General features: G+C 39.5%; 2 protein-coding genes across 8 annotated transcripts in view; one reads left to right on the top strand and one right to left on the bottom strand.

The window, feature by feature from the left end:
* Positions 1-1,957: 1,957 nt before the first annotated feature.
* Positions 1,958-22,773, top strand: part of LOC129732127 (uncharacterized protein K02A2.6-like) — a 29,284-nt gene continuing 8,468 nt past the window's right edge. Inside the window, exons 1-2 of one of the 4 annotated variants that reach the window (XM_055692671.1) lie at positions 1,958-2,472; positions 3,231-3,397. The gene's annotated coding sequence lies outside the window, so the exon portion shown is untranslated. Of the gene's footprint in view, positions 2,473-2,822; positions 3,398-3,577; positions 3,889-22,773 lie in introns of those variants that run through there. The other 3 variants (XM_055692670.1, XR_008729184.1, XM_055692668.1) reach the window with 3 other exon arrangements.
* On the bottom strand, positions 3,525-21,906 carry LOC129732126 (chromodomain-helicase-DNA-binding protein 1). Of its 4 annotated transcripts, none has more exons than XM_055692665.1 (8): positions 21,432-21,906; positions 19,585-19,734; positions 17,739-18,278; positions 17,519-17,628; positions 5,215-10,002; positions 4,972-5,145; positions 4,778-4,894; positions 3,525-4,710 (listed from the first exon to the last, which is right to left on the bottom strand). In XM_055692665.1, the coding sequence occupies exons 1-8, from the start codon at positions 21,438-21,440 to the stop codon at positions 4,473-4,475; spliced, it is 6,126 nt and encodes a 2,041-aa protein (XP_055548640.1). In that variant the 5' UTR covers positions 21,441-21,906; the 3' UTR covers positions 3,525-4,472. The 4 variants fall into 4 exon arrangements, with proteins under 4 accessions (XP_055548640.1, XP_055548639.1, XP_055548641.1 ...); XM_055692664.1 differs by having other exon boundaries at positions 5,215-10,005; XM_055692666.1 differs by lacking the exon at positions 19,585-19,734 and having other exon boundaries at positions 5,215-10,005.

Here is a 22,773-nt window from a genome sequence, read left to right on the forward strand (position 1 = left end):
GTTGTATTCTGTATTTCATGCTGTCTCGGTTCCCACAGTTTGCTATTAATACTTGAAAATTTGCCGCCAAAAAAATAACTTAAATATAGAACGCGTAAATTGTTTTCGAGTATTTGGTTGATTCTAGTGATGGAGAAAATGATTTCGCAGAACAAATTTCCTTATACGCGATTAAGAAAATGGGTTTTTGGAAAGATTCAGGGTGGCTCTCAGCCTAGTAAATAGCCAAATATTGACCGCCATGCGGAGGAAGGTGCCATCCAGCGTTTTAACAATGTTTTTATCGGAAACCCCGGTCTATACCGATGACCATTTCCAACGCCGCTTTCGAACGCGTCTTAGGTTATTTTTGAAGATTGAAACAGCGGTAAAGGAGAAATATGGTTTTTTATACAACGACCGAACTAAACGGGAAAATAGTTGGTAATACTCCCGAGCAGATTTGCTTAAACTTTCCAGGTATATTGCATAATATTGGCCAATATTGTGGGGATTTGCGCTTTCCGCATCGTGTAGGTTGCAGACCAAAATGCCAACCAAAATGGTCATCTCAATAAAAAACCTATACAAAATGTTTACCTGCCCGAAAAAACACCCTGTCCAAAATTTCAGCTCAATCGAAAATAAAATTGAGTAGTGGTTCACGCCGACACTTGCGTCCTACGACGTGTTTAACAAGCGAGGCAAAACGCTTCGTCTTCCGAGGCCGAACAATTGAGTCCGCATTCGAAACACTCATCATCTTCGTAATATTATTCCGAACATTCACTATCGAGCACAAAAAAACAACAGTTTGACATTTCATCAAATAGCAAAGATTCGGCACGTTGCTATCGTGTTGCCAAATTTAATAACTCGCTACTACCCGAGGTGAGGATTGTTATTTCCCAAACCAACATAGCAACGCCCGATGCGGTTGCCGCGTTATGGTGATAGTTGCCAAACTAGCTTTAGAAACTTCAATTTAGCCACTGGTGGGCTTGCTCTTAGAGTTAAATATTACGAAGATGATGAGTGTTTTGAATGCGGACTCAATTGGTCGGCCTCGGAAGACGAAGTGTTTTGCCTCGCTTGTTAAACACGTCGTAGGACGCAAGTGTCGGCGTGAACCACTACTCAATTTTATTTCCGATTGAGCTGAAATTTTGCACAAGGTGTTTTTTCGGGCAAGTAAACATTTTGTATAGGTTTTTTATTGAGATGACCATTTTGGTTGGCATTTTGGTCTGCAACCTACACGATGCGAAAAGCTCAAATCCTCACAAGATTGGCCAATATTATCCAATAAACCTGGAAGGTTTAAGCAAATCTGCTCGGGAGTATAACCAACTATTTTCCCGTTTCGTTCGGTCGTTGTATAAAAAACCATTTTTCTCCTTTACCGCTGTTTCAATTTTCAAAAATAACCTTAGATGCGTTCGAAAGCGGCGTTGGAAATGGTCATCGGTATAGACCGTTGTTAAAACGCTGGATGGCACCTTCCTCCGTATGGCGGTTTTTTTGGGTATTTACTAGGCTGAGAGTCGCTCCGAATCTTTCCAAAAACTATTTTCTTAATCGCGTATAAGGAAATTTGTTTTGCGAAATCACTTTCTTCATCACTAGAATCAATCAAATAATCGAAAACAATTTACGCGTTCTATATTTAAGTTCTTTTTGGCGGCAAATTTTCAAATAACAATAGCAAACTGTGGGAACCGAGACAGCATGAAATACAGAATACAACTAATGACAGTACGCCAGCTTTCAGTAGAATAGTCATTTAAGCCAACGTTGCGGGACGTGCCCAATTTTACGGAATTACTTTAAATAAACATATAAGGATGAAAGAATTTATGTAGGCACAAGTAAAAAAATCTGCAAAAGAATTATGTTATCGATAACTTGGGAAACGGAAACAAAGTTATGTGACATGGAGGGAACATTTTATGAAGTAGAAAGAACTTAGATTATTCCGGAAACGATTGACTGACGGATAAGTTGGTTATTACTAGATCCGCAAAAAATATGCGAAATACATCACAAACAAACATTTTGCCAACGCTGGCTAGTGACGGTCTTCAGAAATTGGCAACTGCCGGTGTGAAAAAGAAATAGTGGAATTGGTAATCCCCATTAGCAACGACCGGTGCGAAAATCGGTTGCTATCCAAAATAGCAACGGCCAGCGTTGTGAAAATAGCAACTCAAATGGCAACTCACCGGTGCGCTCGCTCTTATATGGCTTAAAATAGTGCTTGATGGCAGAGTCTATGGCATATAGAGTCGCGCGAAGAGAAAATCTATCGTTTCGGCAACACAGTTTTTGTGCCGTTTGTTGCCAAGAACTATACAGTTCTGTTTTTCACCATGCATAAGCGAATATCATTTTTTGAAATTCTTCACAAGGTACACAGTTTTGAAAGATCACACCGGTGATGTTTTGTCAAATTTAAGTGAATCACTGTACAGGTTTAATGTTGGATTAAAATGTGTAAGTAAAACTTCGGAAAAACGCATATTCTTTATTACGCTCAATTACAACACTTTTCATCCACTCCTAACATTATCACCTTGTTTATTTACATTGCTCGATTGGTACCCTCGTTTGACACTGATTTGGTTCCTTTGATTTCATCTTTGCGGAACTCTTAAACATAGACTCTGCTTGATGGTTACCTGGGCAGCTCACAGCCAGGGATGCCACATGTACAGATTAATCTGTATTTTACAGATTTTTGGCCGAAGTAACGGTACAGAATCTGTATATACAGATATACAGACCGTTGACATTGGCCAACCCCCCCCCCCCCCCAAAGCTGTCCACGTGGTATGTGGATGGCCCCTTGGGATCTTCAACGCAGTAATGCAAAACATTAGTTAGAAGTACTGTTTAGAAGTATCCATTAAAATAAATATTGTAAAATAAAAATGTTGAGTGAAAACTTTCAAAGTTGATTTTTTCAGTTCGATGCAAATGTTAGATTGGTCGATTTGAAAAATTACGCGAGAATTTTGTTTTGTTGCTTATTAAGCTTCAGTTCAGCCGGAATCCGTCCAAAAATAGGCCCCTAATACAGAAGACTAGGCGAGCAACTCGCCTCGCCCACAGTCATTGACGATGTCAGCAAAATGTAACACAACATTTTGCCCGACTCGTCAGTAACTGCGGATGAGGCTAGTTGCTCAGCTCGTCTTGTGTAATAGGGGCCATTGTTTTAAACTATCTGTCTATGTACTAATCTTTTGCAGTATGAAGAACCATCATGTAAGAAATAAACACTCTAGGACGTCATTTACCCTCTGGACGATGAAAGAACAAACCTGACGATAAGAGCCGATACCCTATTTTCGAATCTTGTGCGTTTAAAAATTTCAAGTCGGCCATTTATGGCTTCTACAATGCGGGTGTGAATAAGGTAAGGTTTAGTCAGTTAAGTGCTATGATCGAGTAGTTAGCTTTATTACTCAAACCGGGTTGAATATTTTGGTTGTACACATAATGTGAATGTTTCGGAAGTTTTCATGGACAAAAATTCATTGTAATAATTTTTGATCTTTATTTACTGGTTTCACCGTTTCCACGTTCTATTGTACAGGAAGCGTTCGGAAACGATTCCTCTCCGGAAATAGTCCACTTTTAGTGCATATGGGTGATATACGAGCGGAGCCAGTCTCGCATTTCTAAAATTTACATCTGATGCCCCACAGCATGTTGAACGAAACGTAGATGGTAAAGTTAGGCAGGCTTAAATATTGTAAGCTATTTTTCTGAAGTTTTTGTTCTAAATCAAACACTATTACAGTAAGTAAAATAGACTTTCTATTGACAATTAATCCGTATAAATTAATTATACAAAACTATATTTTTTACTAGCCTTACAAACGCGTTTCTACCAGTCTTTCGCACTCGTTCGCACTAGGCATATTTGTTGTACCTAGTCTACTCATTCTAGTTTCACTTCGCCTGATTTTTCATGCAGTTTTTTTAATAATACAAATATTTACAACTGACCGCTCAAAATGCGCATCGCGCTTCACAGTAAATCATATCCATCTTTCCGCTGGTACCGTTTCTATTTCCATCCTATTCACAGCGTAGTTTTGTTTTATTGAAATGCGTTGTTTGAACAAACCCACTTCGCACTACTAAAACTAAAGAGGGACGAAAGATTGAGGTATCGAAGATGTGCATACGCGCAGAAAATCAGGTTTCGTTAAACGTCTGGTTTATTCCACGAGGCAAACCTAATCTAATAATAATAATGAGCATCCTTCATCTATCAATGATGGCCTAATAAATTAATTTTAAAATATCTAGCTTTTTGATGTAAAAAAAACTATGTTCACTAACTCCACGAGTTTTGCTTTTAAAAACAGCAGAACTTTAGTAGATTGCTTTCTATATATCAATTATATAGCGCAGGAATTATTCACAGTACAAGTGTTGAAGTACACATATATTACAGAAGCACGCACTCCCGGTGACCTGGTTTAGGAATTCGCTGGTGGCGGTGGCCTCCGTTCATAATCGCCTCGTCCACCACCAACGTTGCTACCACCGGTCCGATAGTCCATAAACTCGGGTCCACCCGGACCCCCACCTGATGGCCCACCTCCACCTCGGTCGTAACCTGCCGCGTATCGATAAGGATTATCTCCCGGCGGATAGTAACCGCCCGGTGGCATACCATAATGGCTATTGGGATAATTTCCCGGTGGTGGAGGGTATCTATAAGACAAAAAATTGAAGGAGAATATAGCGCTACATTCCGAAGACATATTGTGTTGTAATTTACCTTCGTTTATCCTTGTACGGTCGATCGCCCCGATCCCGATCTCGATGATCGCGATGGTAACCTGAAGGAGGGTGGCGATTGTAATTGTCATAACGATCGCGTTTGTGATCACTAAATCTGCAAACCAAAATAAATAGTTCAGAATGTTATGCACCAAAAAATAAATTAATAAGTCACATTCACTTTGAACTTACCGGTCGCGACCACTCCATCGATCATCGGGGTATGGTCCACTCCGCCCGCTTCCGTCCGGATACATTCCCCCGCGCATACCTTGCGGTGTTCCTGGTGTACCACCTCTAGGATTTATCCCTCTCATATTACCCATGCGATCAGGATAATCGTCCCAGGCTTTGTCTCGAAGTGTCCTGCGTAATAAAAAAAATCCAAGTAAATTCAACCGAATCACCGTATGCAAACCATTCGATCAAGCTTACCTTCCGTCCCCATGCAGCCGCTTGTACTCTCTGCTGTTCTCATCGAGCTCACCCTCCTCTAGTTTCCGTTTGGCGTGTGGTCCATCATCCTTCGGGTCACCACTGTTCGCATGTCCATCCTGTCCCAGGTAACGGTCGCGTTCCTTGCGATGGTGCGTATCACCATCGAGTCCGCTCATACCACCCCGGTCCGGTGTTCCCGTACCACCGTGCAGCCGTTTCTTCTCTTTTCGTTCTCGCCGATCATTGCTCATAGTTTTGTCTTTTTCCTGTTCCGCAAGAGGTGTGGTTACCACCATGGGAATATTCTGCTGACTTTGTCCATTATCTTTCTTGCTAATTTTCTTTATTTTACCTAAAGTCTGCAAAGCTTGCGGTGTTCCTGGAAGATTTTTTGTGATTTTCTCAGCTTTCTCTTTGGCCTCCTTGACCGGGGAGTTCTGCGCGGATCCTGGACCATCTTTCGCATGATGGTGATGATGATGATGGTGGTGGTGATGGTGATGATGATGATCTTTCTTTTTCTCAGCACTACTACCGCTACCTCCGACAGCATCTTCCGGTTCGCCACCACTTCGCTTCATTGCATGCTTATAGAGTTTAAACAGTTTTTTGGCGTCGAATTCGGTAAACTTGGATACGAAATACCACAAGTTACTTCTCCATTCCTTGATCTTTTCAGGATCTTTGTACACCGACAAACACTGGTTGATTTGGTTTCCAATACTGAGAAGACATGCTCGGGTCTGGTTGACTTGTTCCTGCGGTGGAAGCGTCTGATCTGGATTGTCCAGTGTTTTGAGAGCTTTTTTAACTGGACGCATCTTTTCCTTACACTCGTTGAACACACTGGGATCCAAGTCGCCGATTATATTTAATGCACAAGGCTCGTTGTTAGCCGTGAAATGCATCGGACCAGTATTCTTTTTCTTGTCCTTTTTAGTGTCTTTCTTTTCCCGTTTTTTACGCTCCTTTTTCTCTTTGTGTTCTTTGTGATCTTCCTTAGGACCATTGGAGTTGAGCTCGTGATCATGGTGATGCGGGTCGGACTCCGATAGCTTCTTATTTTTACCGGTAGCCATGGGAGTGTGCTGCGTTTTGTCTTCCATTGGGGAGCCTTCATTTCCGTCCACCTCTTGACACGATAAGGGAGACTGGACAGTGGGAGCTGATATGGCCTTTCCTTCACCCCGGGGTTTTCGTTGTTTGCGTGGTTTCTTTCCGATACCTTTCTTCAGCTCGAGATTCTTTCGGATTATTTTCAGTAGATATTCTGCACGAGATTGGAGATGTTTGGCCTGAGGTTTCTTTGCTCCGTCGTTAGCTAAAATTTTGTCTCCAAGGTTCAGCGAATTTTCCAGTTTCATTGCCTCCCACGAACCGATTCCAAACTGATAGATCCCACGAAGCAATCGCGAGTCATCTTCACTGTTCCATTCGACGTCGAAATGCGCCGGGCGCGTTTTGATGTTTAATACCCATTGTGCGCGTTCGTTCGCATCAACGGGTAGAACATCATCAAGCGGTTGCAACTCTTCGACGCATTGCAGCAGCGTTTTAACGTTGAAGGAAACACCACCAAAACGGATCGAAAATGCAGCACGTGGTCCACGTTTAGCTTTTTCCTCCGATGAATTTTTATCCTTCTCGTCATTTTCTTTCGAATGTTCCATGAATTGAACACATCGTTCCTGAAGTAATTCGCCCACCCTTTTCAGCTCCGACAAAGGTTTTTCCTGCAACTCAGCATCGATTGCAATGGCTTCTAGCCGTTTAAGTGGCGCAGGGAATTTTTTGTAGCTCTTAATAAACCTCCTAAGCTCAGTGTCGGTAAAGCCAGAAATTTTTTCCTTGTTCGAAGGCCTGCCTCTAGCGCCAGCCTTCTTACCTGCTTTACCTTCTTCGCTGACGTCAGACTCTTCAGCGCTTTCATCTTCAGCAGATCTTTTCTTACGTTTTTTGCCGCTACCATCTTCATTGGTTTGATTAATTTGCTGCAAAGTTTTGCGTCTTGGCGGTAAATAGAGGTCGTTCAGTTCTTTGTTGCGCTCCTCTGCCTCTATCAGTTCGCGATAGTTTTGCGGAATAATCTCGTCCCAGTCTTTAGTGTCAGCATCCTGTTCTGCTTCGTTAGGTGGATTCACGGGTTTTCGAATGGCGGAGGTTTCCTTTTCTTCGTCAAAATCAAAAGTCGTTACGTTAAACGCCGACAGAAGTTCATCACCGGGCATACCAGGTGCCTCATCGCGCGTCTCTGCCCGCTTGAGAATTTCATCAATATCACATACGAGTTCATCATCTCCATCTTCGTCCTCTTTGAACAACTCTTCAGCGCCAAATTTCAAAATCGCCGACAGTTCGTCCTTGTTGAAAGGATTGCTCGTGTTGTTAGCCCCATTTTTGTCAAGAACTGTACGTCCCGTAGTGTCCATTCGCTGGATCACCAAGTGGTCGAGCACCATTTTCTTTTTCGCACGTTCCACAATATCCTCCTCAACGGATCGAGCGGTCACCAACCGATAAATATTGACCTGATTTTTCTGTCCTATCCGATGAGCTCGAGCTTGCGCCTGCAAGTCGTTCTGGGGATTCCAGTCGGAATCAAAAATGATTACCGTGTCAGCCGTGGCCAGATTAATGCCCAAACCACCGGCTCGGGTTGACAGGAGGAAACAAAAATCGGTCGAGCCTTCGGCATTGAAATGGTCTAAAGCTTGCTTTCGCAATTCACCTTTTATGCTGCCATCCAGCCGTTGGAAGGAAAAATGTCTTTTCTGCAAATACTCTGCCAGGATGTCTAACATGCGTACCATTTGCGAGAAAATCAACACCCGATGCCCGGTTTCTTTCAGCCGACAGAGCAGTTTATCCAGCAGAACAAGCTTTCCGGAGCCTTTCAACAATTGCACCACTATATTGTCCTGAATGGCTGTCTGTGACTCGAACTCTGTGGGTCTCGTTAAAAGTGCATGATTGCAACACTTCTTCAACTCAATCACAATGTTCAGGAATGTATTGATGGAACCCTTCATACCCTTGCGCAATGCGTCGAAATTTTTGGTCAATATCCAGCGGTAATATTGCCTTTGTATCGAAGTCATCTCTACCCTGAGAATTTGTTCTACCTTGGCGGGTAAACTTTTTTCGACATCTTTTTTAACTCGCCGCAATATATACGGTTCCAGTTCCTTGTGGAGTTTGGTGTATGATTTATCATTAGTAGTATTGCCATAGTTACGCTCGAAGGCCTCCCAGGAATCGAATTTGTTTGGCATAATAAAATGCAAAAGGGCCCAGAGCTCTTTAAGGGAGTTCTGTAGTGGTGTCCCGGTGATTAGCAATCGGTAGTTAGTGTCAAACTCTTCTAGAGCTTTGTACAGTAGAGAATCGTCATTTTTCAATCGATGCGCTTCATCAACAAGTAACGCCGCCCAGCTTAAGCTACCAAGAAATGTTTTGTCTTTTAACAGAATTTCGTAGGTCGTTAAAATGGCATTAAACTTCAGTTTCTGATTGTTCACGAAACACCATTCGTACTGTCGGATAATTTCACGTGACGCTACGTCACCGAGGTACGTGACGACATTCATTTCTGGTGCCCAGATGGCAAATTCTCGCTGCCATGCTGTCATTGTGCTAAGCGGAACCACGCACAGGAACGGTCCGTACAGTTGCTGCGCCTTGAACAAATAATACAGAAAGCAGATAGTTTGGATTGTTTTACCCAAACCCATCTCATCGGCCAGGATCACCGAGTTTTCCTTACACCAAGTTAAAATAAGCCAATTTAAACCGTCCATTTGGTAATCTCTCAATTTCAGACCGCGATCTTCTCCGAGATATTCCGGTTGGCTTTTCAAATGGTGAAACTTTGGTCGATATTTGATAGCCTTGCAATGCTTGGAAGGCGTCCGTCGACTATCTTCACGTTCTTGGAACTCTTCAAGCTTTTTGCTCCACTTTTTCGACAGCAAACTAGCGTCTTCCCAAGTAGAGTCCGCGTACGGCAGTGATTCCCACTTGCACAGGTAATCCGTTCCACCTTCCGGTTTTTCAACCTGTGCAATCACACGTTCCACATTATAGTAACTTTTCAGCAAATCTTGCTGCAACTCCTGCTGACACTCGTAGTAATCTATATCTTCTGGCCCCGCTTGATGTTTTCGCCAGTATTCGATATCCTTTTCTCGCTTAATGTAGTTTTCCAATTTTTTCATTCCTTTCACCTTCTGCTCCTTCAGTGTTTCCTCCGATTCCCACGTGCAATGCAAGTAGGACCAGCCGGTCCACTTTATGAGATACTGTTGTTCGGTATTATCGGCATCGTTCGATTCGGCTCCTTCATTCGGATCACCACTTTCTTCCACGGAGTAACAGGTGGTGGCCGCTCCGGTTGCGCCTTTTCTACCCAATCGCTGACCGATTATTCGCTCGATCGTTTCAGTCTTCTCATCTTCAGCGGCAGCTGCAGCAGCCGCTTCCGCCTGTTCAGCATCAATCTCCAACAGATCCTCACTATCAGTCTGTTCATCGCCGCTCTCCTCCTTATAACTAACAGCTGTTTTTCTACGATTCCTACCCTGCCGCGAGTTGTCTCCACTATCACCGCCGCTGCCCTCGTCCGAAGTGTACGCAGTGCGTTTCTTTTTTTTCGCCTTTGGCTTTGGTGGTGGTGCCGTACGCTTTTTGGCCGCTGTCCGGCGAACACCGTAGCTGCCATCGCCGGCATCGGAACTATCCTGCTCGCTGACGTCGCTTTCGTCCTCCGAAGTGTCCGACTTCCAACGGCTGCTGAAACGAAAATTCAAAACACGAAGAAAAAACGGTAACAGTTTAAACTTGCAAGCACTTTGATTCGGCAGATGTGGATTCATTTAATTATAGCCTCGTGTCGTCATAAGGAGAAAAAATTTCGATTCTGCGCCGTGCAGTGAGCGAAAATTTTCTAGAACAGCCAGTGGAAAGTGTACTTCAATCTTTGCTGATATAGTTTTTGGTGATATTATAAAACGATGGAAACTTTTGGGATTGATTTGGAGTTCTCATTAGAAACGTTGCAATGTAGAATCAAAACTGATGTTCTCAAAATTATTAAATTTATAATAATCATGGTAAAATTTGGTCAACATCACGTTATCCTATTTTCATTTCAATGGCCCTTCGGAGATTTAATTTTACTGTACAAAAGAATTAATCACAAATATTTTTTCTTCATAAAAACACCAGATAATGATTCACTATCTAAAAACAAATAAAAATTATCGCAAACTTCTCTTATCACTAACCTGTTAGCCATCTTTATTTCGTCGTTTTTCTTAGGAACAGACCTCGAATCAATACCACTACCAGCAATGCAGATGGCTTGCAGTAAACTGCGACTCAATCGAGCGGCCAGTATCTTACACTGGCAGCTGAATTTCGAGCCAGACTTCAGCCAGCAGAAAACACAATTCAGAAGTAGCAGGTACAGTGTAGTACCAACGGCACTTTAGGATTAATTTATTCGTTTAGTGAAACAATCATCGAATTCAGAGGATGGAAAGTTCAAAAAGCGTGTTTTAGTTACTAAACAGACCATGTTTTAATTACGTATTTTTAAAATTTTGTCATGGAAGCGTGTGTGATAACCATAACCCTTATTGGTCTTATGATGACAGGCAAAAAACTCGAGTTGTTGGTAGTTAAAAGGTAAATCAACTTGGAATTAACTTGGAGTTCGGCATTTGATTGATATCTGAAAATCTCAACTACCAGAATGTTTGAAGAATAGTTAATCAACTCTACTTGATACCCGAAGGCTCAGTCGAGGAATCGCCAGTGCTGTTTAGTCGTTAAGACATTGAGATCTAAACTCTAAACTAATTTGGAGCTGAATGAAATTAAAAATCAGCTTGTTGCAGAATATAATCAAAACGTGGAGTTCTTACGGAGTGCGTTTACGCAGTCGAAGACACGCTGACGAGTCCAAATTTTACGCCTATGCTGACTACTTCTGAAAAATTCAAACCTAATTGATGAGAATATAAAATCCCAGTGATCTGCTGTACAGGTGATCACATAAGTTCTTCAGACTTAATGATATCTTTGGGGATTTCGACTGAATGTTGGGATTCAATACCGATAGAACAAGAGTCTAAACTCCAAGATAGTTTAAGGGATTTGAATATTTCAATATAACATTAATAAATGCCATGGTCAAATCCCTTCGAACGTCCATGGGATTTAGTAATAAATCAAGGTATTATATCGGCATCTATTGATCATCCAGATATGAATCACAAACAATACTCTTTACACACAAAGCATAAATCCTATAGAATACAAAGGGACTCCGTAGTGATCATTCGGGACGTCCTATCAGTCTTCGGTTGAACCTGATGATCATCAAAATCTGAGCTTCCAGAAAAAATGAAGAACAGAAGAAATGGTTTTTTAACACTACATGTGCAACATTGAACTCGCACATGTCACATCGGTTAATATGATTAAAAGGAATATCATCAAGATCTTAAGTTCCAAACGGCTTGGAGGACGGAAGTGACTTAAATACTCCTGGTTATTCCTGGCTTGCTTCGATTCGAACTGTGTCTCTCACATTGAAAATGTAAAACAGGATGATGCTGTATAAACGGATTTGAAAGCTGCATTCAATAAAATTGACCATCGAATTCCACGCAAACTCTCAAAAATCGTTGTCTCCGAAATGCTGGTTAAATGGCTGCAATCATAGTTTTATAACAGAAGTCTGGGCGTAAAACTTGGATCCAACACTTCACTACGGTCAACAAACACATCCGGTGTTATCCAAGGAAGTAACCTCTGGTCATTTTTCTTTGTATTGTATTTCAATGATGTCGCAGCACGTCTTGGAATTGGTTGTAAGCTGTTCTATATCGTTCGTTGGAATTGGTTGTAAGCTGTTCTATATAGATCGTTGAAGAATTATCCGACTGTCAAAAGCTGCAAGAATTGTTGAATATTTCCGAGGATTGGTGCAAAAAAAACCTAAGCTGACGTACACAAATTACATAACGCTCAAAATTCAGACTTTAGACACTCTCCCGATGATTTGCGATGTAACAATTCCGGGAAGTTGAAGTAAAACGGTTTTTGGTTGGTGATCCTGTCGGCCACGATCTGCCTTTAAGTTGTGCGGGAGCGTGTCCGGCGAAGTAATAACGTTCAGTTTAAAATTTTTACCGATCTGAGTATATCTATTGGATCTGTCCACAATATTTTGGCATCGAACGAAGAAACGGATTCTTTGAGAAAAAGAGGCGCGGTAGAATGAAAATGAGTCTTTTACGGCTCGTTGTTCACGAGTTCACATCAATGCTGTTTATTATAAAATGGAAGTTTGTCTTCGAAAACTCTTTAGAGATGACCACTAGGTGTTCAAGCAAGACGGTGGATCAGCGCACAATGCGAACTTGATTCAAGGTTGGTGTAGGAACAATATGAGGGACTTTTTGAATGAAAATATACGGCCGTTAAATTCATCTTATCTCAAGTCAATGAACTTTTTTGTCTAGTGGAACATGATGTCGAAGCTTACAGATTACAAAATCTCCAACTTGAATTTTAGCGTGAAAAGTGACTTTTTAGTGACTAGGTTCGAAATAGTGACTAAAAAGTGACTCGCTACTAGCCCTGCAATGAAGGCTACCTATACAATTGGACGTACACCTCTAGATCGTGCAAACGGAATTATTGACCTTGTGTACCGCTTGACGAAAAATTGACTTTCGGGCCACATCGAGCCAATATTATTGATCGTGAAAGTCGTCAACTGAGATTTCTTTAAAAGTATCAAAAGATTTCACTGATGTGCATTGTTTAAAATCAATGTACTTTGCATTAGTAAGATCCAGAACAAGCTGAATCTTCCCCGAATGAACACTTTTCAGTTTTCCCTGATATTCCCTAACTTCTCTGATCGAAAAATGAAATCCCTGAAATCTCAATAGAACGCTTTTAACACGAGAAGTTCGGGAAGACTTCGTTAAACCTATTATTTTATAATTGAACTAGCTGCCCCGGCAAATTTCGTCTCGCCCGTTTTTTTTTTTTTGTTTATTTAAAGGATTTCAAACATTCTAAATTGATTCCACATACATACAAAAGATTTACCTTGCGATTTGTTTATTGTCTGCAAATGCATAACGAATCCTACATTAGATACGTTCAAGTTTGAAAGAAAAATCGTTTGCAATGATTGGTTTTATTGGAATGAGAATATCCTTGCCTTTTAGCAGTTCACCAGTAACCGGAAGTCGTCAACAACTGGTTCCGAAAATATCCATCTTGGGTTGTAATCGATCATTTTAGGCTATTTTCCAGAAACCGTCACCATCTTAGAATTCAAAATGGTGTCTGAGGTCGATATTTGACTTCTATGCATCGTCACGATTACGGAAATACCCATGTTAAGTGGTATTTGGTCACTTTCAACTGTTTTTCGAAAACCGGAAGTCGCCATCTTGGATTTTAAAATGCCATGTAGCCAATTTCCGACCGGAAGTTGTCACCTTTAATTTCAATAGCATGGAGTCAATTTCTAACCTTTGGCATTATTCTGGTTCCGGAAATAACGATATTAGGTTCCAGAGGGGATTCACTGCTGTCAAATTTCATATATGTGTGCGTTATCGCAGATCAACTCTGGTCCATGACGTTTGTTGGTCCATGACGTTGTAACTAGGAACAATAATGGGGGAAAAAATCACTGCACAACACATTCGTGAAAGTTTTCCGCGGTTTCTCGAGTTTCGATAAAAAACGTTTTAATTCTATAATATTTCACATCAGTTTCTGACCAAACAGAACCAAAACCAAAACAAACGCCATATTGCCGAACATGTTGGTTACACGATGCTTGACAGATAGATCCCCCCTGTTAGGTTCTATTCGACCATTTTTCGCTGTTTTACAGAAACCAAAAGTTTCTATCTTTGATTGAAAAATGGCGTCTGGAGTCGATTTTTGGCTTCTGTGCATCATCCCGATCATTTTAAACTATTTGCCGGAAAAATTGATTGAAATGTTTTATTTGTATGGAAGTTATCATCCTTCCGAAATAGGGAGGGGTGTCAAAGTATTATAAAAACATTCTTGAGTTGCGCAGAAATTCGTGTTTGAATTGTATCGGAGCCCTCTTTTCCAGAAGAGGGAGGGGTGTCGAACAACTATGGAAGTATTTTTTGCCCGTAAAATTAGTATGAGAGCCCCCCCTTTCAGAAGAAGGGGTGTCAAATGACCATAGGAATATTTCTTGCTCCCAGAAACCTTCGCATACCAAGTTTGATTCTATTTGCTAGATTAGTTCTCCAATTGTGCAGTAGTTTGGGTTTTATTTGTAAGGAAGACCTCCCTTCCAGAAGAGAGAGGGGTTTCGAACCACCATAAAAATATGTCTTGCTCCCAAAAACCTTCACATGCAAAAATTGATTCAATTCGCTTGGTTAGTTCTTGAGTTGAGTATAAATTTGTGCTTCCTTTTTATCGGACCCCTCCTCTCCAGAAGAGAGAGAGAGGAGACTCGAACTATGCTAATCACCTTTCCCAGACCCAAAACCCTTAAATACAAATTTTCACGCCGATCCGTTCCCAAATCTATGTGGATCAGGCAGACATACAGATCTACATTTTTAAATGTGTAGTACATTAAATTTTTAAGATAACATGAAATTTTTAAGATAAGCGCCATCAAAGCGTTTTTCAAAATCAGCAGTTTTTGGATTGGGTTTAAATTTACGAAAGTTTTCACAGTCATAAAAACATCACTAAGTTTAAATGTCAAAGTTCTGATGGATAGTAAACAACATGTTTTCTAACCACGACGTTAAGTTTTCAAGTTCATTATGAACTTCGTCCATTGCATATTAAACGGTCCCCATACAGAAGAGCAGCTCAAATTACGAGAATGCGATTTTCATATTCTAGATTACATGATTTTGTAGTTTTTTATCTATATTTCCATAACTTCTGCATGAAATCTTGATACATAAAACAGTTTATGTTGAAAGTTACCTATTTCAGAAATAAAGAAAAATAGTTTTCCTGAATATGTTGGAAATTGGAATACAGTCAGTTTTTTTTTACGCGGGGCATTTTTTTCTGTTTGGACTTATCACTGCGACCAGAGATTACATCTTTTGTGATATTGTCCAGGTGTTTTCTGTACTCCGCACTTCATATTATTGGCGGTATCACTATTAAAGTAAGTGATACGCTTATCATTCATATTTGTGCTTGTGTGTAAGTTTAACCTTTCTGTTTCGAGCTTACTGCTCTACTATACCGAGCCTCTGTCCATCCTAACAATATCGCCTAATCACAATTCCATGAAGAGAACTTTCATACGTTACTCACACCAGTTTTATTATAATAGGGTCTTGTTTTTGTTGGAAGGAGAGTCAACTGGGTACTGTAGAATTTTATTTAGAATGAAGGAAGGGTACGTGGTTGGAAGCCTGAAAATAAACCTATGCTAAGCTATAGTCCTTTGACAACCAAATGGCCTGATTCTACTAAGATTCAAACCCACGACCACCCGCTTACCAAAGCGTCCTTGTAACCTTGCGACTACGGAGCTCCTCTAACCCGGGGTATAGATTGCTCATGAAAAAACCGCGGTAATTCGAAATCAGCGTAACAAACCGCGTAAATTTGAAAATCCGCGTAAAAGAATTGCGTTAATTAAAAATCCGCGTAAAGTAAACCACCAAGAAAGGCTTCGGAAAAAATATGAGACGCTCTACGACCAGTATTTAAAATGGTCTTCTTTTACGGTCATTCTGGATCCTTCGGAGTGCGGAGGGTAAGAGACTTAGTCAAAAAAAAAAAACTTTTTTGACTAAGTCTTTTGCTTAATAAGCACTTAGACGTTTTTGTTTCCCAACCCGCGTCATTAGGAAAATCCACGCAGATTTTTGAATTGACACGGAAACTACAAAATCGCTCTTCAGAAGAATCTATGTTTATGATGGTCCAACCTTATACCCCTTCACAGAGATATCAATGCAACCAATTGGCAAACCAATAGGGGACTGGTTATCAATACAGACATAGAATACCAAAAATTAAAAAAAAAAAACCAAAAAAAAACAAAAGTAAACAAAAACAAAAACAAAAAAAAAAAACAAAAAAAAACCAAAAAAAAAACAAAAAAAAACAAAAACCAAAAAAAAAAAATAAACAAAAAAAAAAATCAAAAACCAAAAAAAAAGCAAAAAACAAAAAGAAAACAAAAAAGAGGAAAACAAAAGAGGAAAACAAAAACAAAAAATTAAAATTAAAATAAAAAGAAAAAAAACAACAAAAAACAAAAAAAAACAAAAATAAACAAAAAAACAAAAACATACAAAAAACCAAAAAACAACAAAAAAACCAACCAAAAAAAAAACAAACAAACAATACACAAAAATGAAACAAAACGTAAGAAACTAACAGTTTGCGGAATAATTGCGTTTTGTAGAAAGGGACGATTCAAAAATTTCCATTTTTTCTGTAAGCTTCGAATTTTTGGGTTGTTTATCAATGAGGTTCTTCATATACCTATCATGCTTATTTGGTTGGAAACATGTTGAGAAAACATTAAATTATTATAATTTTAATTAATTATTCGTTTGTTACACTGACGAGTTTTTTGTTGTTTCGGAAACAATGAGATTTGCTTCATTTGATATTTGTGGACCCTTGTCACTAGAACTCTTTTCTCATACGATCCTCTACGATAGAAAACTGACAATTTGACATAAAAAATAAGAACTTTGACCGCAAATCCTAATTTTCCGTCCATTGTTTCTTGATTTTTAACATAATTTAAGATTCATTCTAACCAACTGTCCCCGATAGTTTAGCATTGTAAACGTTTTTTTTTTTTTTGCAATTTACATGACATGTAGAATTAAACCTACATAGTCAATTACATTAAGGTGAAACGGTGTTAGAGCCACAAATGGCTGACTTCGAGCCACCACTATGAATGCGTTCCCTGTGAAAACGCTATTCTATAATTGCTTCACCGCAGCAAACATAAAATAACGTTTTCACAGGTGACGCATTAACTATTTCTGTGTCTGGTGCTGTTGAAAATTCGAAGTGGTTGTTCGAAGTCGGCTATTTGTTGCTTCAACACCGTTTCACCCTAAATACAAAATTTAAGTCGATTCAACGCTTCATTTATATGCAGTGAAATGTTATTTTACAAGGTTGTTTTTCCACATTAGAAGTTAATCGACAATTCTGATCCTATATTAAAAACACTAGTATGATGTAGGTGTTACATACAAGCATAATGTACCTTTTCTTTTTCCTGGCTGGCGCGGTGGCTGCCGGCTTCCGTTTAGCTTGCGCAGCGGCAGCTTTCTTGCGGGCGTTGTTTCGTCGGTTGTTCGCAGCATAATCTTCATCCTAAACAGGATTCACACATAGTGGAGAAGGACAGAGAAAAACAAAATACAAAACAGAGAAAAAGTAACAATTTAATACAACCTATGATCTAATTTGATGATAAATATTACATCGTAACTACTTTTTGACGACTGCTCCTGCTGATCCCCGTCCGCCTCGTTATCCGAGTTTTCACTGGCCGCTTCATCCTCGTCGTCTTCGTCGTCATCCTGACTCTGACTAGCGTTGCTCGGTTTACCACTATCGTCCGATTCGCTGTTGTTTTCTTCCGCACTTTCATCCGATCCGGATCTGGAGTGCGCACTGCTACGAGACTTGTCGTTTGTCTGTTCGCTATTGTTCATCTGATTGCCGCTGTGATTCCCCCTCGCCCCGGACGTATCATTGTCCGATTCATCATCATTAGCGGATTTGCTTTCGTTGTGATTGGCCTCGTCTTCATCCGACGCGGCGGGACCACCGTTCACTTCGGGCCGCGGCTGAGCACTGCTATTGTGCGACGTGTTGACATTGCTGCTGTTCTGCTCGTTATCACTCGAGCTGGAACCGGACGATTCCGAACCGTTGTCGCTTTCCGAATCTGACGAGCCGGATTCGCTCTTACTGTCGCTTCCGGATTCATTCTCCGAATCGCTTTTGTCCTCCTTCGACTGTAAGCAAAAGAGAAAAAAACGAACCTTCAGCGAACTTTGGCTTATGATTATAGTTTTATTTATTCGATGAGAATCTTATCATTCGAGGATATACGAAAGTACCAAGTTATGATTATCAAGCGGCTCAGTCACGGTTGATAAAATAGAAGCATCGCATTGATTATAATCGACTAAAGGTGGTTGTACCATTTTCTCAAAAATACCCTAGTATTACGATATTGATTTTTGCCCTCTTTAGAACCTTTGTCCATTGACAAGATAATGAATTCATAAAATATTTTCTTATCACTATCGATGAATATAAATATAAAGCTGTAATTATATTAAGAGAAAAAGTTCAATACTCACCAATTTCAACTGTATTTAATTCGAAAGTGTTCACATTTCTTGCAAATTATATTTCTTTTTTCACACCACCGATAGAAAATTTGATGCGTACCAACATAATATCCCACACCTAACTGCTCTCGTAGCAAATGTTTTATTACATACTTTGTATACACTGCGTATTCACATGTGTCTCAAAAAGTTTTTGAGATCCGTAATACAAGTGATAATCAACTCACAGTTAATACAGAAGCGCCTGAAATTTTTTACAAAAATGCCCTGATAATCCAAATTTTCAAACATGTTATGTTAGAAGATATCTAGAGAAAATCTCTATTTGAAACGAATCAGATTATGTGACCAAATAAGATTTTTATTAAAATTAAACCAAAAAGAACACTTTCCTCAATATAACTGGACAGGTTCTCATTAGGTATTTGAGTTTTTAGTTAGCCGGAACAATTTTAAATCAAGTCAAACTGAAACTAGAGGGAATTTTTCCTCAACTCATATAAAATTGTATCGCAGAGCGATAAGAAAAAAGAAAATATAGTTTATAAACGCCAAATTCGGTAACTCACCGCTTGAAATTAAGTCGTCTAGGTTATTTGAATGCTAATAAATATTTTTAATACGGAAATAATTCTTTCTGAAAAAAATCAAGAACACTGTAGTACTTTTTATACACCTTTATTTTAATTTTTACAAAAACTTTTACTCCTCAGATACCCTAAATTGCAGTATAATCTAATCACGAAAAAGATAATGATCCAACGTTCCAATTCAGATTTTACTGTTAACAGAACCTAATAATTTTAATTAATGTGTTTTAGATCAATTTAAAGTACCACAGTAAATCACACTAGCCGAAATACCCTCGATTCGGCGCAAATATTGGACAAAGAACTAAGGTGAGTGTACATTGGTTAGACTCGTCCGACATAAATGGTTAAATAAAATGAATAAATTTACTTACCAAACCATCATCTTCCGAATGATTAGCTGAGTCAGAGCGGGTACTCAGCTGTCGCTTGCCATAATTTCGTCGCTCAAATACATGCGAAGCTTCCGTTGATCCGGACAAGTCATTCGAACCCAATATCGGTTTATCCGTCTCGACGGAGGCCTTTCAAGTTGCAAGAAAACACGAAAAATCATTGTGGCAAATTGTACCCACAGAGAAATATAAAAACGTTTTTATTTCACACCAACAGTTTTCTAAGCGCGCTTAACGTTGCCTTCGAATGGCAACATTATTCTGAAATGTTACTCAATACTCGAAAATCCCGTTTCAAACAAACAAAAAAACATTTTGATGTCATAAATAATCTGATACAGTTTGAAGTAAATTTTTCGAATATATTTAGTGAAAAATTTGAAATCTTAAGAACAGTCGCACTTAAGCTCAGATAAAATTGTACAATCGAAACCGCTTAATAAAGTAATTAATGAACCCTAATATTGAATTATTGAAAAAATAAGATGAATCACATGTTTTGTCAACAAATGTTGGAAAAAACAAAATATTTTTTTTATGTAACTATTCGTATCAAAGAATCACAACAATTACTATACAATTGCAATGTTTAACTAGTTCAACGATATTTTCAGACACAATTTTAAAGTTTCAATAGCCTTTTATTATACAAAAAAGTAAACAAATATGATGCTTATATTCTACATAAGATTCAAAAAGCATAAACTGACCATTGATGTTGGTAACAAATGCATGGATGGAGCAACTGTGGAATTGTCAGTACAAGTTATATTTTCCTAATCAATGCTTAAACATCTCTATATTTCGGATATTATCACAAGAAATAACTGAAAAGCGTTATTGTTTCCAATTTAAACAAATTATGCTACAACTTTTTCCTGAAAGCACTCCGGACAAATTCACGTTCACAAGGTAAAGTTGCTGTTTGGAAATGCTTTATCAGAGCTCACTAAATTAACGCAATCTCTCAGAAAACACTGGGCATTTCAAGCCGGTTGTTCTAAATCGTAATTCCCCCAGGAAATGTGACCCATTCTAGGACAAATAGCTGCTGCGCAATTAATGAAAATATGAACTAATTCCAACCAAATTGAACAAAAAACAGGTAAAATCATCCGTTAATCAAGGTTTAAACTATTAAAAGGTTGCAGCATTCCAAAAACTCGGTAAAAATCCAGATTCAGACAATCGCACCACATTTTTCACTGCCAACCGACCGATTACGTAATCGTGAAAAACACTGAAAAATGTTCAAAAATTCGACCCCGTTCTTTCACACCGCGGGATTATCCGGTTTTAGCCGTTCCGAAGCCGAATTGTTGCCCAAAAGCCACCAATCGACTCGTTTTCCTGGTTTTTCACAACGACCGCGTGCTTCTCGAAATTTCCACGTGACGTGGCGTTTTACTAAAGGACAAAATATCCTTAAAACCTCCATAAGAAATCACAATTTCGACAAGGGAACCACTTTTCATGGCAATTACCATCCGTTTGGTAAAAAACTTCAATTTGCCAAAAAGGGTCCCCCTTCGATTTCGACGATTCCGGGCTCGTTCGAACGGGAGAAGTCTAGGGAACATTCTTAAGCGGTTTCCAGGGTGGAACACGGTTCAGTTCCGGGATAAACTGGCCATTTACCCGGTGGAAGCCCGATATAATATGTTGTTCAGCTAAAAACTTGACCATTTGCAATGAAATGCCTAAATTTGGCTGAAGCCAAGCCACGCCCTGGTGCTGCTTCCAAAGTGCGGAAAAACTTCCGAAACATGAAAAATGGATTATTTTAACTAAAAACTCCTAATTAAGCATATAAACTAGATATTTACCTGACTCATGACGAATTTTTGGCTGTTTTTCCTTATATTTGCAAACCGAAACGAACACTACTGAAGGGGATTCACGTTTAGAAAATTACATTCGATGTAAATTAACGAAAAACGTAAATATCCGCTCGAAAACACCGCATTTAAATGCTAAAAACGATTTTTTCATCTCGTGCAAATTTTTACCGCATTAGGTCGGACGCCATTTTGGATGATTTTCGTCTAGGCAACGTAGCCAAGGAAAAATTTCTCTTCCTCCAAATCGTCACAACGTAAGAAACACTGAACAGCACTTAAATCATGAATCGAAGGTTCCAAATTCACGTACTATCACTCACAGTAGCCTCTGTTATTGTTTTGAGGGCGATTACAATCCCGAAGAGGAAAGGATTGCAAAGAGCTTTTCTTGGCAGTACACAGCAAAAATTCGCGTTGCAGTTCACTTCAATGCGCCATCTTACAATGGCGAGCCAGCTCTGCCAGATTGCTCGACCAACCGACGGCACAGTCGGAAAGTCTACACGAAACTCGACACTTCTCGCCCAAGCGATATGGTTGCCAGATTATTGGAATATAATAAAGGAAAAAATAGGGAGCAAACTGAGAATAAAATTTTAGATAAAAACAAAGCCTTGGGGATACATTCCGATTAGGAAGTCGACCTTCGTGAATAGCGTCGCAAAGCGATTCGCATGGCCGTGCTTTTTAAAGACATTATGAACAGCTCTACTTACGGTTGTAAGGCGAGCCTCGTACCTCGTGAACAGTTGTGAGGTTGTAATTTTAAATATTCAAGATAAGGAATTTTAAAACAATAATTCCTCTTCCTCAATCCGGCATTACTTGAGTCATTATAAAATCTCTTAAAAAAATCTTTCATCCAGCCTTTTACGCGCCTTTATAGCGGTGCAAAGTTCGTTATTAATGACAATTCCACTTATGTCTTCCCACCCAAGGTGCTAGAGAGCAAAAACGAAAGGACGCCACCTCTGGCAATATTTTGAAATTTTTTCACTTAGTCTTCGCAAAAAAATGTCTTCAAATTGATTTTTTTTAAATGCCACCAAATCGATTTTGCAGCGTTCTTTGAATAGAAACATTACATAATTAACACTGAAGAAGATATCTTTCAAAAATTATGGTTTAAAATTAAGCCCAAGCGATGGTGGGCTAAAACTGACAAATGTTCCGGTGCGCCTCGGGGGTGTAGCCAGGTCAATACTGGATTATGATCAAATGAATAAAAAAGAGGTTTTGACAGCAGTTAAGTTGACTCCATGTCAAACCAGAGGGGATACCTCTCCCTATCCCTCGCTGTACATTTGACAGAGTATAACATCGAAGA

This window comes from Wyeomyia smithii, chromosome 3 (assembly GCF_029784165.1).
Source record: "Wyeomyia smithii strain HCP4-BCI-WySm-NY-G18 chromosome 3, ASM2978416v1, whole genome shotgun sequence".
Taxonomy (NCBI): domain Eukaryota; kingdom Metazoa; phylum Arthropoda; class Insecta; order Diptera; family Culicidae; genus Wyeomyia; species Wyeomyia smithii.